The 22,030-nt window shown below is 41.2% G+C and overlaps 3 protein-coding genes and 1 pseudogene across 5 annotated transcripts in view; all 4 read left to right on the forward strand.

Annotated features, from left to right (window-relative positions):
• The window catches only part of LOC135608359 (putative disease resistance protein RGA3), a 3,580-nt gene extending 1,186 nt beyond the window's left edge, over positions 1-2,394 (forward strand). The window contains exons 1-2 of the mRNA XM_065101162.1: positions 1-2,069; positions 2,164-2,394. The exon at positions 1-2,069 is cut by the window's left edge and continues 1,186 nt beyond it. Of these exons, the coding sequence (XP_064957234.1) occupies positions 1-2,061 (2,061 nt within the window). The 3' untranslated portion in view covers positions 2,062-2,069; positions 2,164-2,394. The remainder of the gene's footprint in view (positions 2,070-2,163) is intronic.
• Positions 2,395-5,654: 3,260 nt separating this feature from the next.
• On the forward strand, positions 5,655-9,318 carry LOC103975124 (disease resistance protein RGA2-like; annotated as a pseudogene).
• Positions 9,319-12,085: 2,767 nt separating this feature from the next.
• On the forward strand, positions 12,086-14,453 carry LOC135607628 (uncharacterized). Its single transcript, XM_065099581.1, has 5 exons — positions 12,086-12,196; positions 12,329-12,564; positions 12,840-12,915; positions 13,671-13,813; positions 14,252-14,453. Exons 1-5 carry the CDS (start codon positions 12,086-12,088, stop codon positions 14,451-14,453), a joined length of 768 nt encoding a protein of 255 aa, XP_064955653.1.
• Positions 14,454-16,652: 2,199 nt separating this feature from the next.
• On the forward strand, positions 16,653-21,410 carry LOC135608360 (disease resistance protein RGA2-like). Of its 3 annotated transcripts, none has more exons than XM_065101165.1 (2): positions 16,653-20,185; positions 20,782-21,410. In XM_065101165.1, the coding sequence occupies exon 1, from the start codon at positions 16,935-16,937 to the stop codon at positions 20,175-20,177; it is 3,243 nt and encodes a 1,080-aa protein (XP_064957237.1). In that variant the 5' UTR covers positions 16,653-16,934; the 3' UTR covers positions 20,178-20,185; positions 20,782-21,410. The 3 variants fall into 3 exon arrangements, with proteins under 3 accessions (XP_064957237.1, XP_064957236.1, XP_064957238.1); XM_065101164.1 differs by having other exon boundaries at positions 20,785-21,410; XM_065101166.1 differs by having other exon boundaries at positions 21,097-21,410.
• Positions 21,411-22,030: the final 620 nt, after the last annotated feature.

The raw sequence follows: 22,030 nt of genomic DNA on the forward strand, positions 1-22,030 counted from the left end.
AACAGAAGTGCGTGGGAGGAAGTTCTCCGCAGCGCCGCATGGTCACGGACCGGGCTTCCCGACGGTGTGCATGCAGCACTGTATCTGAGCTACCAAGACTTGCCGTCCCATCTCAAACAATGCTTTCTCTACTGTGCCTTTTTGCGCGAAGACCGTGTGTTCCACATGTTACCCATCGTCAGATTATGGATAGCCGAGGGGTTTGTTGAAGCACGAGGAGATGTCAGCTTGGAGGAAACAGGGGAGCAATATTACAGAGAGCTGCATCATAGGAGCCTTCTACAAGCGCAATTTTCCCATTCGGACGATGATCATTCCAAGATGCATGACCTGCTGCGATCTCTCGGCCATCTCCTATCGAGAGATGAGAGCTTGTTCATTAGTGACGTGCAAAATGAGTGGAGAAGTGCTGCCGCCCCGATGAAGCTGCGTCGGTTGTCGATTGTGGCCACTGAAACCACGGACATCCAGCATGTCGTCAGTTTGACCAAGCAACATGAGTCGGTGAGGACATTGTTGGTGGAGGGAACACGTAACAATATGGAGGATATAGATGATTGCTTGAAGAACCTCGTGCGACTTAGAGTCCTCCATTTTACAGGCAATCTTATGCACACAAAAATTGATATTCTACCTCACTATATCGGAAATTTGATACACTTGAGATACTTGAATGTGTCTTGGACCCGTATAACGGAGCTTCCAGAGAGCATATGCAATCTGACGAATTTACAGTTTTTGATCCTCACAGGATGTAGACAGTTGACACATATCCCCCGGGGCATAGATGGGCTGGTCAATCTAAGGACACTCGATTGTCAAAGTACACGACTGGAGAGCTTTCCATATGGAATAGGAAGGTTGAAGCACCTCAATGAACTCCGAGGATTCGTCGTGAACACGGGTAATGGTCCGTGCCCATTGGAAGTACTAGGCGGCCTCCAGGAGCTCAGATACCTCTCCATTTCGTTGGAGAGGACGTGGCTGGAAGCTCAATCCGGAAGGGATACGAGCGGATTAAAAGGTAACAAAAAACTGAAGCATCTACATTTTCGTTGCTCGTCCACACCGACAACCTATGGTCACACGAAGAACCAGATTGAAAGAATCGACAAGGTGTTGGATGTGGCACTTCATCCACCGTCATTTGTTGTTTCGCTCACGTTAGACAATTTCTTCGGCCTCCGGTACCCCAGCTGGATGGCGTCTGCAAGCATCAGTTCGCTTCTTCCAAACATAAGACGTTTGGAACTATTTGACTGCGATCATTGGCCACAGCTTCCACCACTAGGGAAGCTCCCCAGTTTGGAGTTTCTTGAAATAGTAGGTGCACGTGCAGTGACCACCATCGGACCGGAATTTTTTGGGTGTGAAGCTGCTGCTACTGGTCATGAACGGGAACGGAATTCAAAGCGCCCTTCTTCTTCTTCTTCTTCTTCTTCTTCACCTTCTCCTCTGTTGTTTCCGAGTCTAAGGCAGCTGCAACTCTGGAATATGACTAACTTGGAAGTGTGGGATTGGGTAGCGGAAGGTTTTGCTATGCGTCGCCTAGACAAATTGGTCCTCCATAATTGCCCCAAGTTGAAGTCTCTACCGGAAGGCCTGATCCGACAGGCAACCTGCTTAACCACATTGAATCTGTGGGATGTGTGTGCTCTCAAGTCCATCAGAGGTTTCCCTTCTGTGAAACAACTGAGGATAAGTGGTGAATCAGATCTGGAGATTGTTGCTGATCTCCCTGCACTGGAGGTCTTGGAGTTGGGCCCGTTTGGGCGTCTCAACAATCATTTACCAGAGTGGTTGGCGCAACAATCATTTACTACGCTCCAGAGACTGGACGTAAGTGGAACCACCCAACAACTCGTCAGATGCCTCCAAAATGGCGCAGACTGGCCCATGATCGAACGCTTTCCAATTTTTTCCATCAGAGATGGCCGAGGCAATTATATAAACTACATCAAGCATTCCTGCACCTTCGACACAAACCTAGTCGATGATGATGCTGTTTTTGCTGCTGTTGCTGCTGAAGAAGAAGAAGAAAAAAGAAGAAGACATCAATGATCTTTGAGGTAACTTACCTTTCATGCTCACGTCTCGACCATCTAACGTCTTCTTTTGGTTTTGGAGTGGCAACTCACAGTCATCTTTCGCTGCTTATGGCAGGGAGATCGACATCATCCACGATGTAATTGGCAGTCATGTCTAATATGATCATTGCAAATGGAGCTGACCAGTGTCTGTCTGTTTCCTCGGCTTCCCTCACCTTCTTATACATGTAGCTCTATTTTTTATGGTGATTAATTCAATGCTGTGTATGTTGGCAGTGAAATGTCTTGATCAGAGTATTTGTAGCATGTCATTGGTTTTGGAATGTTAGATCGGAAAAAAGATTATCAGAACGAATCAGGATTATTTTTATATATATATATATATATAGTTTTATAATTATTTATGAGATTTTGAATGATCAAAATGCGGCTACCAGATATCAAAATGACTCTTATCAGTAATAGCACTGCACATGGGAGTCTAACATAGCTTTCCATTTAATATTTGTGAGGATTTCATACATTAAACTATCTCAAAAAAATTAAAAAGGTGTAAACATTTCTGTGAATCACCAATATGCGAAGAGACCGTGACTTGCCATCTATCTCAAACCATGCCTTTTGTTTTGTGGCTTGTTCAGTGATATGCCTCGTTCAATTAAACTTATAAATGTCAATCTCTCTCTCTCTAGGTTGGATTATAAAGTTGTGATATCCAATTAGAACTCTAGCCCTTTATCGTCATATAGTATTTTTTTGCTTCCATAAAATTCTAGCAAGCAATGGCAAGATACCATTCGAGCTCAACCATCTTTTCTTTGTAGCTTCTATAATGCTTAGATTGTTTTTCAGATAATATCTTTTTTTATATAAGAGAAAGCTCATTCCATCGTAACACCATTATAGATGTCACGATTCAATACATGGAGAATTTTAATAAATAGTTTCCCTTTATTGATCAAGATTCAGTTTACTATCTCTTGTCAAATGTATCTCCTAATCATCTGAGAAATGCTACAACAAAACAAGGGAAACAGTAGTTGAATACATGCAGCTATATATGCATTGTTCTCACCATATTGTATGTATATATATATATATATATATATATATATATATATATATATATATATGTTTGTGATTGACTAATATTGTACTTGAAGGGTCTTTTGGGGAGATAGGGTTCATAGAGCATTAGATTTACACATGAAGACTTGACTGCAAAGGCTTTGACATGCACACCCACCCAAATGCAAGGGAAAGGGAGGGGTGGGGGGTGGGGGGAGGGGGGGAAGATGACGACAGGCTTTGTCCGACTTCCATGGATTCAACGCGTGCAAACTGTGGCTGAGACTTGTGAATGGCTCATGAGCTCATGGGAAGGTCGGCCATGGTGGTGAGTGGCGTCGTCGTGAAGCTTCCTAATGCTTCTCGGTCGTGAGCGTTGTTTCCATGTGAGGTTGTTTAGATCTCGACAGCAGCGGAGGGAGACGGCGAAGACCACACCAGCCCATGCAGTGCACGACTGCTTCGATTCCCTTATCATCAATGGAGATATGTCATGTCTTGCATGCATCTGTCTTCCTCCTCTAATTATTTCTTGCTTGCTCGTTTAAGGCAGCCTTAAAACTTTGTATCCATTTGTTGAACACTTTTGCAGTAGAATTCCTTTCTCATTCGTTCACAGTTTTCTAAATCAATCTCGTATGTACATATAATTCAGAAGAACATACGAGTGCATACAACCACTCATTCATAGTATACATTCAAGAGTTCAAATTAAAGGGAACTAACTAAATAGGGTCAATATTCATTGAGATAAACATTAATATACTATAAAAAGACTAAGTATTTAAGTTGTGAGAGCCTTTTTAATCCTTAATAGTTGAACTATTCTCTAAACTCTCTCTATTTTAATTTGGATTGGCAAAAGGCATTCGTGTTGATCTCTATTTCATACTTGGAGATAGAGATGACAATGGATTAACCTTGTTCTTGTGACATCAATTCTATCTTACCTACTTGTCGATTTCAACTTACAAAATGCATTGCGGAAGATGCAGCGGTCAAAGGTTTGATGAACGACATGCAATAACACGTAAACGCGTTGGGACCGATCGTCTTCTTCCCATCTCCTCTCTCCTTCAACCTGTCTTTTCTCAGTCCATTTCACAAGTCTTCAACCACAAACCTGTGTCTGAAACCAAAGCCGACTTGGTCGTCTCCCTTACTGCTCCACATATGTTATATATATATATATATATATATATATATATATATATATATATATATATATATATATATATATATAACTTAAATAAAAAAAGTAAAATGAGTTCCAAAGGGTAAACTTTTTATTCCTTTGAAAAATTAACAATTAGAATCCATATTGAAACTAAGTCAGCAAAAGCATAAATGCACACATTGGATTCCTTTATGCATGAAAAACTCTGATCGAAAGGAAATCGTATAGCTAAATTGATTGATCACTCATTCAAGAGCCAACAATTTTTTTAATCTTTATTCACACTGTATAGCAGCACCCTTTCTTTCAGCCTGCCAAATCACAGGTCAAAGTTGCCTACGGAAGAGTCTTCCTCTTCTTTCTTCTCCTCTTCTATTCTCACAGCCGCTCTCCCTATCCTTGTCTCTCCTGTTCTTTTCTTACTTTTTTCTGCAGCGTCACAATCACCTTTTGTATTTTAGTCCTTATTATTTCTGTATTCTCGAATAGGTCCTCAAATTACATTTAAGGTACTACAAAAGTAGCCCACCACGGAGCGTGGTTGGACTGTCTAGAAGAGAGTACGCTACTATATATTCTTCCAAATTGGCGCCTACTAGTGATCTTGTGTGGTTCATATCGTTGATCAGTAAATATCGCCGCCTGTACCGAAGACTTCCACCACGTCTCAATCATTCGCTCATCCTTTGTCAATCGCCTTCTTTCTATCGATTGATATCAAAGGCTATTTTATCCTGCAGCACGTTTTAGAATCGGTCAATGATTGTACGATGGAAGATAGACGTCAATTTATTCACACTGTGTATAGCATCCTTTCTCTCAGCATGCCAAATGACCACTAGTCAAAGTGGCTTACGGAAGACAATAGAATATTATTGCACCGATAGAATATTACGGAAGACTCTTCTTCTTCTTCTTCTTCTCCTTTTCTTCTCCTCCTCGTCACAATCACCTTTTGCATTTTAGCCCTTATTATTTCTGTATTCTCGAATAGGTTCTCAAATTACATTTAAGTTATTACAATAGTAACCGACGGAGCATGATTGCACCATGACTTGGTTCTTCTGCGCAATAACGAAGGAGATACTATGCTTTGTTCATGAGATCCTGCTGAGAGTTCAGTGGTGCTTTGACATCATAACAATTTTATTTTCTCCACATATTATATATTTTAAATAAACAATCTCTTACTCTGAATTTTGAAGGATGTTAAAGGTATTTTACATCTAATATTTATTATGGGTGATCGGAAGATATCACGTGCAACGAAATCATATAGCTAATTGAATGGTCATTCGTACTCTTGATCTTTAGAGGAATTTTGATCTTTTGGATTTGGATATTATTGTTTCCTATCAGTTTCATTAATAAAGTTTTTTTTTTATTTTTCTTTTAGAAAACAAAAAGAAGAGTTTATGCAGGCATAAATTGCACCTCACTCACCCTTGCCACAAGACTTGGAGACAGCTACCATACTCCCACTCTGTAACCAAAGATGGCCGATTCCTTCGTCTCCGGGCTGGTCGGTACGTTGAAGGACATGGCTAAAGAGAAGGTGGACTCGTTGTTGGGAGTCCCCGGGGAGATCCAAAACCTCCAAAGCACTCTCCGCAACATCCAGTCTGTCCTTCTTGACGCCGAGAAGCGGCGGATCGAGGACAAGGCCGTCAACGACTGGCTGATGGAGCTGAAGGATTTCATGTACGACGCCGACGACGTCCTCGACGAGTGGCGGACCGCGGCCGAGAAGTGCACCCCTGGAGAGTCCCCTCCGAAGCGGTTCAAAGGCAACATATTTTCCATCTTTGCTGGCTTAAGCGACGAGGTCAAGTTCAGACATGAGGTGGGCATCAAAATCAAGGTTCTCAACGATCGGCTGGAAGAGATCTCGGCCCGAAGGTCCAAGCTGCAACTCCATGTGTCTGCGGCGGAACCAAGGGTGGATGGTCGAGTTAGTCGCATAACTTCCCCCGTGATAGAGTCTGACATGGTTGGCGAGCAACTGGAGGAGGACGCCAAGGCACAGGTGAAGCAGCTGACAAAGCAAGATCCGAGTAAGAACGTGGTGGTGCTGGCAATTGTGGGGATCGGCGGCATCGGAAAGACCACCCTCGCTCAGAAGGTGTTCAATGATGGCAAAATCAAGGCCAGCTTCCGCACCATCATCTGGGTGTGCGTGTCCCAAGAGTTCAGCGAGACGGATCTTCTCAGAAATATCGTTAAAGGTGCTGGTGGAAGCCATGGTGGAGAACAGAGCAGGAGTCTGCTGGAGCCCTTGGTGGAGGGTCTCCTGAGAGGGAACAAGTTCTTGCTGGTGTTGGATGATGTTTGGGATGCTCGGATCTGGGACGACTTGCTCCGCAATCCTTTGCAGGGAGGAGCAGCAGGGAGCAGGGTGCTGGTGACCACCAGAAACGCAGGGATCGCGAGGCAAATGAAGGCGGCCCACGTCCACGAGATGAAGCTGCTGCCTCCGGAGGATGGCTGGTCCCTCCTGTGCAAGAAGGCGACGATGAATGCAGAGGAGGAAAGGGATGCCCAAGATCTCAAGGACACAGGCATGAAGATTGTTGAGAAATGCGGAGGGCTTACCCTGGCCATCAAGACCATCGGAGGGGTCCTCCTCGATAGAGGACTCAACAGAAATGCGTGAGAGGAAGTTCTCCGCAGCGCCACATGGTCACAGACCGGGCTTCCCGAAGGTGTGCATGGAGCACTGTATCTGAGCTACCAAGACTTGCCGTCCCATCTCAAGCAATGCTTTCTCTACTGTGCCTTGTTCCGCGAAGACTATTTGTTTGACAGGCCTGAAATCGTCAGATTATGGATAGCCGAAGGGTTTGTCGAAGCACGAGGAGATGTCACGTTGGAGGAAACAGGGGAGCAATATTACAACGAGCTGCTTCATAGGAGCCTTCTACAATCGCAATCTTTTAGTCTGGACTACAATGATTATTCAAAGATGCATGACCTTCTGCGATCGCTCGGCCATTTCCTATCGAGAGATGAGAGCTTGTTCATTAGTGACATGCAAAACGAGTGGAGAAGTGGTGCCGCCCCGATGAAACTACGCCGGTTGTCGATTGTGGCCACTAAAACCACGGACATCCGGGATATCGTCAGTTGGACCAAGCAAAATGAGTCGGTGAGGACATTGTTAGTGGAGAGAACGAGGGGCTTTTTGGAGAATATAGATGATTGCTTGAAGAACCTCATGCGACTTAGAGTCCTTCATCTTATGTGCACAAATATCGAGATGATACCGTATTATATCGAAAATTTGATACACTTGAGATACTGGAATTTGTCTTATACCGATGTAACGGAGCTTCCAGAAAGCATATGCAATCTGACGAATTTGCAGTTTTTGATCCTCAGAGGATGTATACAGTTGACACAGATCCCTCAGGTTATAGATAGGCTAGTCAATCTAAGGGCACTCGATTGTAGAGGTACACGGCTGGAGAGCTTTCCATATGGAATAAAAAGGTTGAAGCACCTCAATGAACTCCAAGGATTCGTCGTGAACACGGGTAATGATGGTATGTGCCCATTGGAAGCATTATGCGGCCTCCAGGAACTCAGATACCTCTCCGTTGGCAGGTTGGAGAGGGCGTGGCTGGAAGCTGAACCGGGAAGGGATACGAGCGTATTAAAAGGTAACCATAAACTGAAGAATCTATATTTACATTGCTCATCCACACTGACATCCGATGGTCACACGGAGGAAGAGATTGAAAGAATGGAGAAGGTGTTGGATGTGGCACTTCATCCACCATCATCTGTTGTTTCGCTCAGGTTACAGAATTTCGGCCTCCGGTACCCCAGCTGGATGGCGTCTGCAAGCATCAGTTCGCTTCTTCCAAACATAAGCCGCTTGGAACTAAATTATTGTGTTCATTGGCCACTGCTTCCACCGCTAGGAATGCTCCCCAGTTTGGAGTTTCTTTTCATAGTAGGTGCAGGTGCAGTGACCACCATCGGACCGGAATTTTTTGGGTGTGAAGCTGCTGCTACTGGTCATGAACGGGAACGGAATTCAAAGCGCCCTTCTTCTTCTTCTTCTCCTCCTCCTTCGTTGTTTCCGAAACTAAGGCAGCTGGAACTCTGGTATATGACAAACATGGAAGTGTGGGATTGGGTAACGGAGGGTTTTGCTATGCGTCGTCTCGACAAATTGGTCCTCCATAATTGCCCCAAGTTGAAGTCTCTACCGGAAGGCCTGATCCGACAGGCAACCTGCTTAACCACATTGTATCTGACCGATGTGTGTGCTCTCAAGTCCATCAGAGGTTTCCCTTCTGTGAAAGAACTGAGTATAAGTGGTGAATCAGATCTGGAGATTGTTACTGATCTTCCTGCACTGGAGCTCTTGAAGTTGGGCACATTTGAATCTCTCATCATTCATTTACCTGAGTGGTTGACGGCTTTCCCTGCAAGCTTCACCACACTCCAGAGACTGGACGTCTACGGAACCACCCAACTCCTCCGCAGATGCCTCCAAAATGGCGCAGACTGGCCCATGATCAGACACTTTCCATCTTTTTCCATCAAAGATGGCCGAGGTGGCAATTATATAAACTACATCAAGCATTCCGGCACCTTCGAGACAAACCTAGTCGATGATGATGATGCTTTTGCTGCTGCTGCTGAAGAGAAGAAGAAGAACACATCAATTGTTGAGATTTGATTCATAGTTATCTATCTAGATTGTTATCATGATCCAGTGGTTACATGATGATTTCAATAATCACTTCAATACATGATGATTTCAATAACCACTTCAATCATGATCTAGTAGTTATAAAGTGGTTTCATTAACCACCTCATGATCTAGTAGTCCCCTCATGATCTAGTATTTATAGGGTGGTTGTCACTAGGTCCTATAAATAGGACCGTAGTTCATGTAGTACAGAAATAGAGAAAGAGACAGATAGATAGAGAGTCTGTGTGCACTTGGTATCTTGTAAGTGTTCTTATCAATCCTCCTGCTTTTAATACTACAATAGTTTTCTTGAGTTGAAAGGATTCTTTTTACTCGTATCGTAGTATTCTGTTTCTCCTTGCTCCTCCATCCCCAACATTTGTGGTATCAGAGCCTAGTTTCAATCTGAACCGGGCATTATGACTTTCAATGGTAATTCCATGTCTCAACCCCTTATCCCCATCATTCTCGGGCAAAAGCTATGAATTTTGGAGTATTAAGATGAAGACTCTATTCAAGTCTCAAGATCTTTGGGACTTAATAGAGAATGGATATGCAGATCCAGATGACGAAATCAGGCTGAGGGAGAATAGAAAGAAGGACTCAAAGGCATTGTTCTTCATTCAACAAGCTGTATATGAGACGATCTTCTCAAGAATTGCAGTAGCGACAACCTCAAAGCAAGCTTGGTTGATACTTCAAAATGAATTTCAAGGCTCATCAAGGGTGATTACGGTAAAACTTCAAACCCTCCGTCGTGAGTTTGAAATTTTGTTCATGAAAAGCAATGAATCGGTGCAAGATTTTCTTTCTCGAGTGACTGAAATTGTTAGTCAAATGAAATCTTACGGTGAACATCTTCCTGATCATATAATTGTTGCAAAAGTTTTGAGAAGTTTGACTCCGAAATTTGATCATGTTGTTGCCGCAATTGAGGAATCAAAAGATTTATCTATATATTCATTTGATGAACTAATGGGTTCCTTGCAAGCACATGAAGTAAGGTTGAACAGGTCACTTGAAAAAAGTGAAGAAAAAATATTTCAGGTTAAGGGAGAGTCTTTTGCTTCAAAAGAAGACAAAAAATCAACAGGAAGAGGACGTGACAGAGGAGGATTTCGTGGTAGAGGAAATGAAAGAGGAAGAGGACACTTTGATGAACAAGGGCAATCGAATTATGATCAAAAAAATTACAAAAGTGGAATTCAATGTCACTATTGTAAAAAGTTTGGTCACATGAAGGCAGATTGCTGGAAAAGAGAAAAGCAAGCAAGCTATGTGGAGAAAAATGAAGAAAATAGTAAGTTGTTTATGACTCATTCACATGTTCATAATATATCAAATGATATTTAGTTTCTGGATAGTGGATGTTCTAATCATATGTCAGGCATAAAATCTGATTATAGTCGCATGAGTTGGGTATATTTTTTGAAATTGAAATCTGAAACATTTGATAATTTTCGAAAATTCAAGGCACTTGTAGAAAGACAAAGTGGTAGATATATAAAGACACTTCGGACAGATAGAGGTGGTGAATTTTTATCTAATGAGTTTAGTTCTTTTTGTGAAGAAAATGGTATTCACAGAGAATTGACAGCACCATATACACCAGAGCAAAATGGTGTAGCTGAGCATAAGAATCGGACTGTCGTTGAAATGACAAGAAGTTTGCTTAAAGGAAAACATCTTCCAAATCAGTTTTGGACAGAAGTAGTTGCAACAGCAGTTTATTTGTTAAATATTTCACCAACAAAGGCTGTTATGAATCGAACTCCTTTTGAGGCTTGGTATGGTATGAAACCAAGTGTTAGACATCTAAGAATTTTTGGTTGTATTGCTTATGCTCTAGTGAATTCACAAAATTATCACAAACTTGATGAAAAATCAGAGAAATGCATTTTAATTGGTTATTCTTTACAATCGAAAGCATATCGATTATATAACCCTATTAGTGGCAAAGTTATTATTAACAGAAATGTTATGTTTGATGAAAGGGCAAGTTGGAATTGGGAGACCAATAAAGGTGAAACACAAATGCAGATTCCAACAGAGCTAGACACTCCGCAGAATCAAGTGACATATCCTGCTCCAACAAATTCATCGTCAACCTCACCCAATAGCAGTTCAAATTTGGATTCCTCAGATGAAAACCCTCCAAGAAATTTCAGATCACTGGCAGAAATTTATAACTCAACATTTGCTTTGTTTATTTCAGATCCGACAACTTTTGAGTAAGCAGTTAAAAAAGAGGAATGGAGAAAAGCAATGAAGGTGGAAATCAAGTCAATTGAGAAGAATTAATCTTGGGAGCTAATGGATCTACCGAAAGAAAAGAAAGCGATTGGGTTAAAATGTATGTTCAAAACAAAATTTAAATGCAAATTATTTGGTTTCACTAATAGTGATTATGCAGGAGCTTTAGATGATCGAAAGAGTACTTCAAGCAAGTGGAGCTATCACAATGAAGTATTATGGAACGGATGAGCAAGTTGCGGATATCCTTACCAAATCACTTCCACTACGAAAGCATATTTATTTTATGTCGCAAATTGGTGTATGCAACTATGAATCAAGGGGGAGTGTCGAGATTTGATTCATAGTTATCTATCTAGATTGTTATCATGATCTAGTGGTTATATGATGATTTCAATAATCACTTCAATCATGCTCTAGTAGTTATAAGGTATAAGGTGGTTTCATTAACCACCTCATGATCTAGTAGTTATAGGGTGGTTGTCACTAGGTCCTATAAATAGGACCGTAGTTTATGTAGTACAGAAATAGAGAAAGAGACAGATAGATAGAGAGTCTGTGTGTACTTGGTATCTTGTAAGTGTTCTTATCAATCCTCTTGATTTTAATACTACAATAGTTTTCTTGAATCGAAAGGATTCTTTTTACTCGTATGGTAGTATTTTGTTTCTCCTTGCTCCTCCATCCCCAACATCAATGTTCTTTGAAGTAACTTAACTTTCATGCTCACGTCTCGACCATCTAACGTTTTCTGGTTTTGCAGTGGAAACTCACAATTATCTCTTCCTGCTTATGGCAGGGAGATGGACATCATTCACGATGTAATTGGCAGTCATGTCTAATATGATCATTGTAAGTGGAGCTGACCATGGAAATTCTGAGACATTTGAGAAGAAGCGCAGATCGAGAGGTTGGCTGCGACTCATACTAAATTCCTATGATATGGTGATATCAGCTCGATCTGACGGACAACTTATTTTGGCTTTCTCTCTCTCTCTGTATCATATAATTCCTGCAATGTGCGTACTGCTGCTGCATCTTTAGTGCCCTCCGATCTGTATATTTCTACTACCACAGGAGGACTCCGTTTATATCGCCGCCAATTCGCCGTGCTATGTAGAGATGCTCGTGGGGAACGTGCAAGAGCCAGATGAGCTCGGCCTGCGGGGTTCATGGAATAGCGAGATTGTGGAAGAGAACGTGGACATGAGTAGCCTTCGTTTCAGGAAGAAGGTGTACTACATGTCCAAAAGTAAGGGAGATAATGGCGTGCTTCCTTATCTGGAGAGCATTGGCGTCAAACTTGATAGAAGATAAGAGAAAATCTCTCTATTCTGTTGAGGGAAATCCTTGAGGAAAATCATCTCTCTTAATCTATATAAATAGGAGAGTGATATTCTCTCTATTCTATTCTGTTGAGGGAAATCTTGTGAAAAATCCTCTCTCTTAATCTATATAAATATGAGAGGGATATGTTAATGTATTCAAGCTAAAGTTATTTCAATAAAGCTTCTTCATTTCTTCTTCAATAAAGCTTCTACAATAATTGTTCTTATCTTCTATTATTTTCTTCAAAACTCTCCTCTACTTTGCTCATTGCTAGGTATTTGTCCTCGGAGAAGCTTCCTCAGCTGATTGATAAGATAAGAGCTTCAAATTATATGGTAGATGGATGATATAATATGCAAAAAATATATGGTTTTGCGTTAACATCTATCTCATTTGTTCGATGAATTTAGTTGTTAAATGCAAATTAAAATTTGTCAATCATTGTTCTGACGTTTAATGTGCATCATCTTCTACTGTTCTTCGTGTAATTGCTGAGTCTCACCATCTGATATCATCATATTTGTCAATCATAGCTTGTCTTTCGTTACTAAATTTCTCAAGCAAGAATAAGAAAAAACTGGTTTTTCTTTTCTTACTTCTTTTGATGCTTAATGATAAAAAAATTCTAGAATGACCTAAACTAAAGGTCACGATATCAAATAGTTGGGAAATTTTCTCCTGCTTTTATTGATCTGGAGCCAAGTATTATTAGTAGTGAAAATAATGCATATTTGGGATCATCAATTATTCCATCGTCTGGTCTCAGGGAAGCGTCATATTACATGGGACATAATATTACTATCCATGAATTCATGACTTTCATCGCCTGGTTGCCATTTCAACTATGTTTCGGACAACGTCGTTGTCACTTTGTTCAGCTTATGTTGTTACTGCTATTTTATCGTTCCATTTCCAATGACACTGTTGTTTCCTGTGATTTGTATTACCGTTTTCTTTATCTCGCCTCACTTTCACTTCCTATTATTAAAAAAACACATTATTTTGTTAGTAGCGATTTGATTACACCATTATTTCTCTAATGTTTATGAATTTAACCACACACGTCCTTTTTGTGGATTTGCTTGTGTAGGTCAATTTTGTGAGTGGAATTTTGTTTCCGAGCAGTATTAATGAGGCACTTATCGGAAGAAATGCTAGACGAATGATGATGTACCTATCGATTCCTGCGGATGAGGATGTTCAGAGCACTTTGTCTTTTTTTTTAAAAAGTGTGTAATATTAAATGTTACTTTTTAACTTATCTGGGTTGTAGCATTGTACATCTTTCTTTGTATTGAATGCTTTATAGCATTTGTGACAAATATTTTATGCACAAGAACATCATATTTACGTGATTCGGTCAATTAACCTTGACCTACGTTCACGGACGAAAGAGGAGCAAATCACATAGACGAAAGATGAGCAAATCACTACTATAAAAGAGACTATTACAAAGAGGAGCAAATCACTACTATAAAGAGACTATTACAAATGCCTTAGGAAGATGTTCCTAGGCCATAAAACACCCGAAAATACTAAACAAGAAAAATCTCAACTATAAGGTTTTTCTTGTGGTGCCTCTTGTGATGCATCTGACTTCAAAGCTCCGGTCTTTATTTATAGTTCCAATAAGAGATAACAAGCCTGATTTTCTCGATGTGGGACTATGAGACTTGCCAAACTAACACTAAGTATGTTAGGTCACAAAGATGCCTCATTTCCCAATCTGGTCGAATCATTTCCAAAGCTTCTTCTTTTGTGCTACGTGGAAGACCATTTTAAACCGTTGGTTGGCTTTCTTGAACTTCTTGGTGTTCCTGAAGCAGGCATTTCAACTGTACTATTGTCATTCCCACCTATCATTTTTAGTTAGTCAATTCTACTACTTTTGGTATATAACATTTGCAAAGTCATGCACCCTATATTAAGTGGAATCTCCTACTCAAAAGTTGCCACCTTGATTGATGAGGTTCATGTAACTTTCTGACCAACTTTATTATTCTTATTCATCTGATGCAAAGACATGAATTTTGAAATATATTCATTGTATAGGTGGTTTGTTGGTTCATATTCTTGGAGTGTTTATATATTTACCAAAACCTGATATTACTTTACTTCAGGTTCCAAAATCAAGTCGCAATTAGGAGTTGGCCACATATATTGGGTTGTTCGGCTACAAATATGAAGTCAATGGTGGAGCAATTTAATGAATTTGGTGTTAAGAAGAAGATGCTGGTTCCAGTTATTTAAGTAATACTTCTCAGGAAACATAGACTAATCACCTAAGTAATATAGAATAATAACGTTTACATCTTTATTTAACCTTTGTGTGCACTTAATTCCACTCACACTGATAATTCTTTATGTACATCCCTAGTAACAATGCTATATAGTAGTTGGTGGGATATCTGCTCATCTTGATTTCTGATGCATTGCAGGATGATCTTTCTTATGAGGGTTGGGCTGTCTAAGAGGGAAGTATGCTTCATGATCTGTAGATTTTCTCCCATACTGGGCTGTAGCATTGAAATGGTTCTGAAACCAAAGCTTGATTTCCTCTTAAGAACCATGAAGAAGCCACTCAAGGAAATTGTCGAATACCCAAGGTACTTCAGCTGCTCGCTGGACAAGAAGATAAAACCCAGATTCTGGGTGATTCAGAGTAGAAAACTCGAATGTAGTTTGAAGGACATGTTGTCTAAGAACGACGATGAGTTTGCACAAGAATATATGGGGATCGGAAGATTACTAGTGGTGCCCTCGGTTCCACCCAAAGATGGTTCATAGAAGAAAGATGTGAAACCATTTAGGAATCAATTCCAAAGTGCATGATTATTCTCATTTATATGACAAAGGCAAAGCTGGATCTGTACTGCTAGTTCCATGTGATATGACTATGAACATTAACAGCCACATCCAGTATTTCTATGGGTACAAGTCATCAAAAGGGGTGAAACCTGTTCTCCACTATCAAAGCGAAGGCAACTGAATATATATCAACATCACAGTGTGTTATATGTTCACAGAGAGATTTGGTACTGTTCCAAATAAGATCTACCATGTCTGAAGAGTTGATGATGTGGAATCTGTGGGTTATGGCTTTATTTCTTGAGCCTTTTATGTTTTTCCCACATTTTGCATGTATCAACTGCAGATGTTTATAGCTTTGTGCTTATGAATGCAGAGCATTGATGTGAAATTCTAGTTATTATTACGAAATAACTTCTCACCCATATATCCCTCTATGCTCGAAAATTTTCATATATATGATTGTAAATTGAAGGTTAGCATATATATATATATATATATATATATATATATATATATATATGTATATTATTTGCTTTAAAAATAATTATACTTTATTCTGTGTCATTATTCTTTAAAGTTATTTTAGATAATGCTTGCTTTAAACTTGATGATGTCTTATTTTGTGTCACTTTTCTTTTGAGTTCCGTTAGGATTGTGTTTGCGTTTAACATACTAATGCTTTATTTTGTGCCATTATTCATTAAGTTCCTTCAAGCTAATGCTTGCTTTAAACACGATGATGCCTTAGTTTGTGTTACTATGTTTTAAAGTTCCTTTGGATCCTTTCGTCCTGCACTAAATATCAGGTATGTCCATGTGAGTTTCTTGAGCTCGTCCTAATCTTTCTATAATATTTTTGAGTATTTGTCTCAAGGTTTATAATTTTGTGTATTGGTGCTATACCAGACAAGGTTATGATCGGTGTTATATTGTTCCTTATCGGTGTCTACTCAATATTGCTATCAAGTTTCAAGAATTTTCCATTATAGAGTGTATATTGTACTGTCTTATATTACAAAGTGGGGTGCCCATCTTATACTAACTATTAGTGATCTTGTAGCTGACATATTATCTGTTAGTGATGTTGTTTGTCTGTCAGATTTAGGTTGGTTTAAAATGTTGATCAGTATGACAAACCTTAATGTATACATAATATCTTTTACTTGGAATTGTTAGATGTTTGTATGTTATTCCTGTCATGTGTGGAAATTAATTTTCAACTAGATAGAAGTAAGTGTGAAGAAATTATAATTTGATGGAGAATAAAATATAATCGCGTTTGTTCTGTCTTCCACCCTATTCCCTCCACATCTCCATTAATGTCTTTTCTTTAGTTGGTAGCATGACACTAACTTTATTTGGATTTGAATATAAAAGACACTCTTGTGTTGTTCGTCCAGCTAATAAAAGTATTTTTCTTTTAGAAAAAAAAAAGAAGAAGAGTTAATGCAGGTATAACTTTGCAACTACCCTACTCACCACCCTTGCCTTGGCTGCCACAAGACTTTGGGAGAGAGCTACTCTACTCCCACTCTGATCAAAGATGGCCGTTGTTCTTGATGCCTTCATCTCCGGGCTGCTCGGTACGTTGAAGGACATGGCTAAAGAGAAGTTGGACTTGCTGTTGGGCGTCCCCGGGGAGATCCAAAAGCTCCGACGCTCTCTCCGCAACATCCACTCTGTCCTTCGCGACGCCGAGAAGCAGCGGATCGAGAACGAGGGCGTCAACGACTGGCTGATGGACCTCAAGGACTTCATGTACGACGCCGACGACCTCCTCGACGAGTGCCGGATGGAGGCCCAGAAGTGGACTCCTCGTGAGTCCGATCCGAAGCCGTCCACCTCGTGCGGATTTCCCTTCTTTGCTTGCTTTCGCGAGGTCAAGTTCAGACATGAGGTGGGCGTCAAAATCAAGGATCTCAACGATCGGCTGGAAGAGATCTCGGCCGGAAGGTCCAAGCTGCAACTCCATGTGTCTGCGGCCGAACCAAGGGTGGTTCCTCGAGTTAGTCGCATAACTTCCCCCGTGATGGAGTCTGACATGGTTGGCGAGCGGCTGGAGGAGGACTCCAAGGCACTGGTGGAGCAGCTGACAAAGCAAGATCCGAGTAAGAACGTGGTGGTGCTGGCAATTGTGGGGATCGGTGGCATCGGAAAGACCACCCTCGCTCAGAAGGTGTTCAATGATGGTAAAATCAAAGCCAGCTTCCGCACCACCATCTGGGTGTGCGTGTCCCAAGAGTTCAGCGAGACGGATCTTCTCAGAAATATCGTTAAAGGTGCTGGTGGAAGCCATGGTGGAGAACAGAGCAGGAGTCTGCTGGAGCCCTTGGTGGAGGGTCTCCTGAGAGGGAACAAGTTCTTGCTGGTGTTGGATGATGTTTGGGATGCTCAGATCTGGGACGACTTGCTCCGCAATCCTTTGCATGGAGGAGCAGCAGGCAGCAGGGTGCTGGTGACCACCAGAAACGCAGGGATCGCGAGGCAGATGAAGGCGGCCCACGTCCACGAGATGAAGCTGCTGCCTCCGGAGGATGGCTGGTCGCTCCTGTGCAAGAAGGCGACGATGAATGCAGAGGAGGAAAGGGATGCCCAAGATCTCAAGGACACAGGCATGAAGATTGTTGAGAAATGCGGAGGGCTTCCCCTGGCCATCAAGACCATCGGAGGGGTCCTCCGCGACAGAGGACTCAACAGAAGTGCGTGGGAGGAAGTTCTCCGCAGCGCCGCATGGTCACGGACCGGGCTTCCCGAAGGTGTGCATGGAGCACTGTATCTGAGCTACCAAGACCTGCCGTCCCATCTCAAGCAATGTTTTCTCCACTGTGCGTTGTTCAAAGAAGACTATGTGTTTCGCAGGTCTGACGTCGTCAGATTATGGATAGCCGAGGGGTTTGTCGAAGCACGAGGAGATGCCAACTTGGAGGAAACAGGGGAGCAATATTACAGAGAGCTGCTTCATAGGAGCCTTCTACAATCGGTGCAACTTTACAATCTGGACTACAATGAGCGTTCCAAGATGCATGACCTGCTGCGATCGCTCGGCCATTTCCTATCGAGAGATGAGAGCTTGTTCATTAGGGACGTGCAAAATGAGTGGAGAAGTGCTGTCGCCCAGATGAAGCTGCGTCGGTTGTCGATTGGGGCCACTGAAACCACGGACATCCAGCATATCGTCAGTTTGACCAAGCAACATGAGTCGGTGAGGACATTGTTGGTGGAGGGAACACGTCCATTGTTCGAGGGAACACGTAACAATATGAATGATATAGATGATTGCTTGAAGAACCTCGTGCGACTTCGAGTCCTGCACATTATGCACATAAATATCAAGAGCATATCGCGCAACATCGGAAATTTGATACACTTGAGATACTTGAATATGACTTATTCCGATGTAACGGAGCTTCCAGAAAGCATATGCAATCTGACGAATTTGCAGTTTTTGATCCTCAGAGGATGTACTCAGTTGACACAGATCCCCCAGGGTATGGCTAGACTATTCAATCTAAGGACACTCGATTGTACATATACACAGCTGAAGAGCTTACCATGTGGAATAGGAAGGTTGAAGCACCTCAATGAACTCGAAGGATTCGTGATGAACATGGCTAATGGTACGTGCCCATTGGAAGAATTAGGCAGCCTCCAAGAGCTTAGATACCTTTCCATTTGCAACTTGGAGAGAGCGTGCATGGAAGCTGAACCGGAAAGAGAAACGAGCGTCTTAAAAGGTAAACAAAAACTGAAGAATCTGCGCTTAGAATGCCATGACAGACCGACATCCGATGGTCACACGGGGGAACAGATTGAAAGAATGGAGAAGGTGTTGGATGTGGCACTTCATCCACCATCATCTGTTGTTACGCTCGGGTTAGTGAATCTCTTCGGCCTCCGGTACCCCAGCTGGATGGCGTCTGCAAGCATCAGTTCGCTTCTTCCAAACATAAGCCGCTTGGAACTAATTAACTGCGATCATTGGCCACTGCTTCCACCGCTAGGGAAGCTCCCCAGTTTGGAGTTTCTTTTCATACGAGGTGCAGGTGCAGTGACCACCATCGGACCGGAATTTTTTGGGTGTGAAGCTGCTGCTACTGGTCATGAACGGGAACGGAATTCAAAGCGCCCTTCTTCTTCTTCTACTTCTCCTCCTTCGTTGTTTCCGAAACTAAGGCAGCTGGAACTCTGGAGTATGACTAACATGGAAGTGTGGGATTGGGTAGCGGAAGGTTTTGCTATGCGTCGCCTCAAAAAATTGGTCCTCGTAAATTGCCCAAAGTTGAAGTCTCTACCGGAAGGCCTGATCCGACAGGCAACCTGCTTAACCACATTGGATCTGGCCAATGTGTGTGCTCTCAAGTCCATCAGAGGTTTCCCTTCTGTGAAACAACTGAGTATACGTGGTATATCAGATCTGGAGATTGTTACTGATCTCCCTGCACTGGAGGTATTGGAGTTGGGCATGGGTTTAGTTCCATACAATCATTTACCAGAGTGGTTGGCGGATTGCCCTGCATGCTTCACTTTGCTCCAGAGGCTGGACGTATGGGGAACCACCCAACTACTCCGCAGATGCCTCCAAAATGGCCCAGACTGGCCCATGATCAGACACTTTCCAATTTTTTCCATGAAAGATGACCGAGGCAATTATATAAACTACATCAAGCATTCCTGCACCTTCGAGACAAATGTAGTCGATGCTGATGCTGCTTTTGCTGCCGCTGAAGAAGAAGAAGAAGAAGAAGAAGAAGAAGAAGAAGAAGAAGAAGAAGAAAGACATCAATGAGCTTTGAGGTAACTTACCTTTCATACTAAGATGCAGACCTGTGAGTCTGTCAAATATCTGATGTAGCTGTACTAGACAAATAAGTAGTTTTCTGATTTGTTTTCTCGATATACCTTAGAATGACGAAACTGAAATGATTTATCCCTTCATGATCCATGATAATGTCAAGGAAACAATTTAAACTATTTAAACTATGCATAAGCAGATCTGGCTTCAAATTTTCTTGGCATCTTAAGATCGTTTCCTGAATGTAGCATACCTCTTGATATTTTGTTGCAATTTCAGAAATGACATCATAATCATGTAATAAGAACAGCATGATAAAAGTGCAATGTGATTTTTATTCCATTTTTATGCATGCTTTATGTGAAATGTAATTAAAAATTTGAAAAGAGCCTTTTAGAATCTAGATTATGGCTAACGAAGAGTCTTGTAGTTTTAGGTAATTCATATCAAGTCTAATTAAATCTCGGTTTAATCCGATTATAATACATCAGGCGGTATCAATGCCATGCTTGCAACGATATCACCTAATTGTACTTAATGATGAATTGAGCAATCATTTCTGAACATAAACTGATAAATCTCCTTCCAATGCTCTTAGCAGGTGGTTAAAGCTTAACTTGAATGTTTGACAAGCGGTCACTTAGCAATGAGCCTTTGAAAAGCTTCTCTCAAAGGAATAGACCTCTTCATGGATCCATAGCAAGTGTTCACCTATATAGTATCTGTTAATGTTTGTCAGAAGCCATGGCTGAGTTCACAGCAAGGTTTCCCTGAATCAAGACAAGACACAAAGGCCTGTGTTGGTCTGCTACCAAGATAGATATAGCTTGTCAAGTGTGGGCTTTTCTTGGTGACAAAGTAGGCATTTGCACCAACCATGTGATGATGACAATGCTTGCTTGGCATTTTGCAGGCACTACACTGCCAGCTGCTGTTGGTGGATCACACACTGTGCTACATGAACAGATATCAGCAAAATAAAAGAAAGCAGTGTGAAGTAGCCTGTTGCTGTAGATGGGATCACATATTGTGCTGCAAGAACAGAGATGAGGGAAAAAAAAAAATCCATATCAGAAAACAGTGAAGTGCTCAGGCCTATATGATCACTGCAGCATATTGCTGAACATTTGGGTTATTCCAAGAAGAAAAAGAAAAGAACCCTTTTTTACTTCCATGATGTAAAGTGAGTTATCAACAGTAAAAGAATGCAGGAAAAGTTAAATATCAGATATTTTAGTAGGTGGTTGTTCCATGAATGCAAATTGCAACACCTCATGGGTTCAGAATACATGATAAAAGTAATGGCTAAATCATTTGTACCATGAAATGATCATGGATCCTGAGAGTTGGTGACAATATTTGGTGGAACAGAAAAAGTCAAAAAATTAATTTTTTTATTGTAAATAGTAGAGACAAAGAATCTGTTTTGTGTCATCATGACAAACCCAAATGTTCCAACAATGAGAAACCCAAATGTTCCAAGTATTTATTGTCAATCGATTTTAGCTGATAAGAAGATATTTGAAAACACCACATTAAAAGAAGGAATTGATTGATATCAAGAAAAATATTTCATTAAGTCGGATGTGTGACAAAATGAAATTTTAAAATATTTTTCATTCACAACTTGCCAAATCACTTTAATACATGCTAAGTTTAATCATTATGATGACAACAAACAAGCTATCATATTAATCATTAATAGATTAATGCTTTCAGATTACACCAGCAAGCTCTGCTTGGGGGAAATATATTGATTATCCATAAGCATTAGCATAGAAAACTTTGAAAGGTGTTATACTACCTATGAATCTAGAATACAATATCTTTAACTTCCTCAATAATAT

The sequence above is a fragment of the Musa acuminata genome, chromosome BXJ2-3 (genome assembly GCF_036884655.1).
Source record: "Musa acuminata AAA Group cultivar baxijiao chromosome BXJ2-3, Cavendish_Baxijiao_AAA, whole genome shotgun sequence".
Classification (NCBI taxonomy): Eukaryota; Viridiplantae; Streptophyta; class Magnoliopsida; order Zingiberales; family Musaceae; genus Musa; species Musa acuminata.